This window comes from Egretta garzetta, unplaced genomic scaffold (genome assembly GCF_000687185.1).
Source record: "Egretta garzetta isolate BGI_Z169 unplaced genomic scaffold, ASM68718v1 scaffold356, whole genome shotgun sequence".
In the NCBI taxonomy this organism is placed as follows: Eukaryota; Metazoa; Chordata; class Aves; order Pelecaniformes; family Ardeidae; genus Egretta; species Egretta garzetta.
Window position 1 is genome coordinate 362,998 of NW_009260019.1, and position 4,767 is coordinate 367,764.

Below are 4,767 nucleotides of genomic sequence, written 5' to 3' on the forward strand. Positions count from 1 at the left end.
AACCGCTCAAAGTGCTGCTTTAGGACACTTTCTTTCCAGCAGAATCACACAGGACAAAACTCATCCTTGCTGTGACATAAACAGTTATTAATGACTTGACACCATGTTGTAAATGTGAATATCGTTATTTACAAGTTTCCATAGTACTTTATTTGTCCCTTGTCAAAAGGAGTGTCTAATTTCTGCCAGGAGAGATCCTCAGTTGCATTCTTGGCACCTAGCGTCACCAGCCTTTGCATCTTAGGGCAAGTCATGAACCCCAGCTGTAGAAGTTCCTGCATTGCCGTGGTAGATTTCTGAGCAATGCCAGTCTAACCTCAGTTTATTGCCTATTGCTGTCAAAGAGAGCGTGTTTGGAATGTGACAAATGACGGGACAGATTTTAAAACCAAATGTGATTTAAGGAAACCAGAATAAGGATAGCGTATTTGGTCAAGGTGAACACCCGATTCTGAAACTGGGAAGAGTTATAAAAAGATGCAACTATAAAGGGATTTGGCGTACATGCGCCGCCTTTTGGGCATTTTAGCACCATTTACACTTGTCACATCACTTCCCATCTCAGGGTGCGACTTGGCTGTTGTGAGCATGAGGGTGGGTGTAGGAAAGCAGCCTTTTGCTCTGATCAGGTTATTTTCCCTTACTGTGTTCTCAAGCAACGTTTTGTGAGATTCCTCTGGGAGAGTCAACTTCTGAATGCAGTCACTGTTTTTTTTGTGCTTCCCGACTGGAGAAGCCTAGTGTCTTTTGCCATCGGATGCGGATGTGATAGGAGGGCACAAGTACAGCTCATGCGCACTTCCGCTGGGCTTCCCACTGCCCTTGGTTTTGACTCCTTTGGTTTAACACCCCTTCTCCCACCAAAGCTTCTCCTCTTCTTTATGGGAGCTAACGGTGTGTCAAATCTGATAAGAACCCTGGTCGTTAGCTCATCCACAGCTCTTTCTAGAGATTAAATATGCTCACCTGAACTCCACGCGGCCACCTTCCCATTCACATCAGTTGCAGGGAACTCGTTCATGACTTGTGCAAGGCGTAACAGTTTCCTGTTAGGAGGAAAAGGGTGGTAGGGTTTGGTGATCTGCAGGTGTGAGGTGCCCAGAGCTTTGGGCACTTTTTGGAAGGTAAAGGCCTTCTCTTTTGATCTCCCTGCTTAAATCTGTGTTCAGGGAAATATTTGCACTTGTGCTTTGTGAGGTGGAAACAATGACCTCAAAAACTTTAAAAGGCAAGTACAAAAAAAAAATTGGAATTGACCGTTACTCATTGTATTACAGAAGAACTTGATTGCTGCTTACTGCTCCAGGCTAGTAAACATAAGCAGCAGTGTGACACTGGGCCAGTGCTTCTTTCCTCCCCGCCTGCTGCATGCGCACACACTGCACTGAGGTATTGGTAGTACAGAACCAAACAGTATTCCCATCACTGTCCTGCTCTGGGAAAGCTTTATCAGCCTCCAGAGGGCAAGTTTTGGATCTGCCCAAGGCTTTAGCAGTAGAATGGGTGGAACTGTCTCCTCTTGGAGCATGGAGAATTTGTGTGAGGGGCAGAGGGAGCTGCTTTCCCTTTTAACGGCGTGAGAGGCAAGAAAGATGTTTCTTGGGCCGATACGATACCTTCTCAGAGCCCTCAGCTATGAGGTAGGGGATGGCCTTGCTGGGTGATAGCCTCGAGCCTTCTGTCAGCTTAGGAAACGGAACCGTTACCGTGTGCCTAGGAAGCTTCCCAAGCCCGCACTTCCGATCCCAAAGCGGTGCTGCCTGCTGGGTGAGATGTGCTGGTGTGCGTGAGGCGAGGCACCTCCTTCTTAACGTCACTTTGGTTTGCTTAAAACGTTTCTTTTCCTTGCGCAGAACACCGGAACATGCCCCAAGCTGATGCCATGGTGCTGGTGGCAAGGAATTACGAGCGCTACAAAACAGAGTCACGGGAGAAGGAGCGTGAGGAAATTGCCCGGCAGGCTGCCAAGATGGCAGACGAAGCTGTTCTGCAGGAGCGGGAGCGCCCACCCCCCGTGGAGGAGGGCGTCAGGGGAGGTCACCCTCCAGGGATTCAGACTCTCTTGAACCTGCTGGCAGACAATCGCTATCTGACTGCTGAGGAGACTGATAAAGTAATTAATTACTTGAGAGACCGGAAGGAACGGTTGCTGAGGGGAAGCACTGATTCTCTGCAGGGTAAGTTTCTCAGCCCCAGACAGTGGCTTGTGGGACCCAGAAACAGTCCTGGGACTGTAGAGGAGACGATTCCATGTGAGACGATTCAGATCTTTCATGTGAAAGAACTTTTATCCTGGATTCTCTCAGGGAAACCGCGGGACTGCCATGACTGGTTTGGCTGCTACAGGCAGGGCAACAGCTGAGCTGAATGGCTTGAGTTCCCCAGAGCTGTGCAGCTCTCCCTTTCAGAGGGGGGATATTCGTTGATGCTTGTGCCTTTGGTAGCTGTTTCACTCGTTTTCTTTAGGTGCCCCTTCAAGGGCATTTGCAGAGCTTTAACCCTCTTTCCTTTCTTTCCCAGCACCCATGTCAAGACAGTCTTTGGGGGCACCTTCAGGATCATCTCTGGGTAGTCAGTCCAGCCTCCCAAGCTCTCAGGCTCATCAGGGTTCACAGCCCATGGTCTCTGCTCCTTCTGTTCCCGTGTCCTCTTCTAATCCTCAGCAGGAGCTTCAAGCAAAAATCCTCAGTCTCTTCAACAGCGGGGCAGCAGCAGCTGCTGTAGCAAACAGCAGTTCTGCAGCCTCTGCGGGCACTTCGGGCAGCACTCCGAACCAGAACTTTGCTAACATGGCCAGCGGTCAGGCCCGGTCAGCACAGATGAGTGCTGGAAACTTAAACCAGGCTCAGCAGAGATTGCAGACTCCAAGCACGCAGCTTCCTACGCTCCAAGGCCCTTCAAGAAATGCAGGTCCAAGACCTGGAGCTCCTCCACAAGCTCAGTCGCTCTATGGTCAGCACCAAAATCGCCTCCCTGCACCTGGCAATGTACCTGCTCAAAGGCCAGTGTCCTCTGGTATCAACTTTGACAACCCCAGTGTACAGAAAGCCTTGGACACCCTTATCCAGAGTGGTCCTGCACTCTCCCACCTAGTGAGCCAAACCGTGGCCCAGGGGCGAGCGGGGTCCTCAGCCCAGCAACCTATGGGTTCCTACCAGCGACACTATTAAAGCTGAGCTGTCAGGCCCTTTCCCCTTCCCTTTGCCATTCCATACTTATAGCTGTTTAAAGAGTCTCCTGTCCTTGACGAGGGACAAGTGCCCCTGGATATGCATGTCCTCTCCACTTTGGCGAGAGTGTACCCCCAGCGGCATTGCTGCTGACTGTGGCTAGCGCTGCCCTTCCTCACCGTGGTCTGGTTAGCAGTGTGTGGTGAAGTACGCTCTATTTTCTCAGCGGCACGATGTGCTGGGAGCTGCTTTGGATAATTGGCTGTTTTGCCCAGTCCCAGAAGCTGCTGCAACGACAGTCCTCCTGCATTTTCCTCACTCCCAGTAGTAGCTGGTGCATCTTCACATTGTGGTGCAGTCTGGTCTCGCTGAACGGTCCTAATAGAGTTCTGGGTCAGTGGTTTTGGGGAAATAGGGGGCTGAACAGAGCGGTACACTGACTGGGCCCCCTTGGGGACCCACCTTTTTGGAATGGGCACTATTTTTCTTCAGATTTCTTTTTTTATTTCTTTTTTTTTTTTGATGGCATATAAGCCAGCTGGAAACTACAGCGGTAGCGCTAGCAGCTGAACTCATGAAGCACAGGCCTGACCACTACGCAGCAACCCTGGACCGTGCCATTTGGTCCTTCCGTAGCTGGACTGTCGTGTCCCCGCAGGGTGAGGCAGAGGAATGCTCCTCACCTCGCCCAGCTCACAGAAGCCAGCAACTTTGGTCTGAGCACTGTGGCGGATCCAAAACAGACGAGCTTCCAGCCAAGGCAGAGATTTCCAATGGTCTGTCAATTTTCCCACACCAGGCAGTCAGCGTTAAGATCAATCCGTTAAATTTGGCATACAAATTTCCTTTTCTGATAATCTTGCTGTGGGATGGTTGGTTACTGTAGCCCAACAGCTTAGCCACAGCCACGTCCCTCCCTCGGGGACACCTGCAGCCGGTTACCAGGGGTGAACGCCTGCTCTCCGAAACCCCCTCTCACTCTTGATGGGTGTCTGTCCGTCTGTCTGAGGCGCAGGGGCAGTGCCAAGAGGCAATACCGTCATTTTATACATTTTTTTCCAACACTTTGGTAGCTGCAGCAGATAGCTGAGTGGACAAGCGGGCAGTGATTCTTCACCGTGTTTTTAACCAGTAACATACTTTGATACCAGAACACAAAGCATCTCTGAGCTGTGCGGTCCTCCCCATCATGGCCGCCTCCGAGCCCGTCGGCTTCCCGCAGAGAACCGAAGGAAACCAAGAGAGCAGCGTTCTTGGAGCAGAGGATTTTCTTTGTCCCAGGTGGTTTGTGTTGTAGCGTTTTTTTCTTTCCTCTCTGTGCTGTTAACAAGAGGACATTACTTTTTAATAAAAAGGCAGGAAAAACGATTTGTTGCATTTTTGACACCTGACAGCTCGAGCACTACTGGAACACACGATTCCACCATGTTTGCCATTACTCTCTTCTTCAGACGAGCTGTGTCAGATGCTGCCCAGCGCTGGACGCTAAGCCGAAAGCGTGCGAGCCTGGCTGTGACCCGCTGTGACAAGACTGTGGCCTGTCTCGGTTTGTAGCGCATTGGTTGGGAAGGGCCTCGCAGGTACTTGCCCTCACTCA

General features: G+C 50.8%; 1 protein-coding gene across 6 annotated transcripts in view; it reads left to right on the top strand.

Moving 5' to 3' along the window:
* The window catches only part of NCOA5 (nuclear receptor coactivator 5), a 19,032-nt gene extending 14,512 nt beyond the window's left edge, over positions 1–4,520 (top strand). For all 6 annotated transcript variants that reach the window (XM_035896133.1, XM_035896134.1, XM_035896135.1 and 3 more), the window contains 2 exons: positions 1,854–2,177; positions 2,521–4,520. In XM_035896133.1, the coding sequence (XP_035752026.1) occupies positions 1,854–2,177; positions 2,521–3,170 (974 nt within the window). In that variant the 3' untranslated portion in view covers positions 3,171–4,520. The remainder of the gene's footprint in view (positions 1–1,853; positions 2,178–2,520) is intronic.
* Positions 4,521–4,767: the final 247 nt, after the last annotated feature.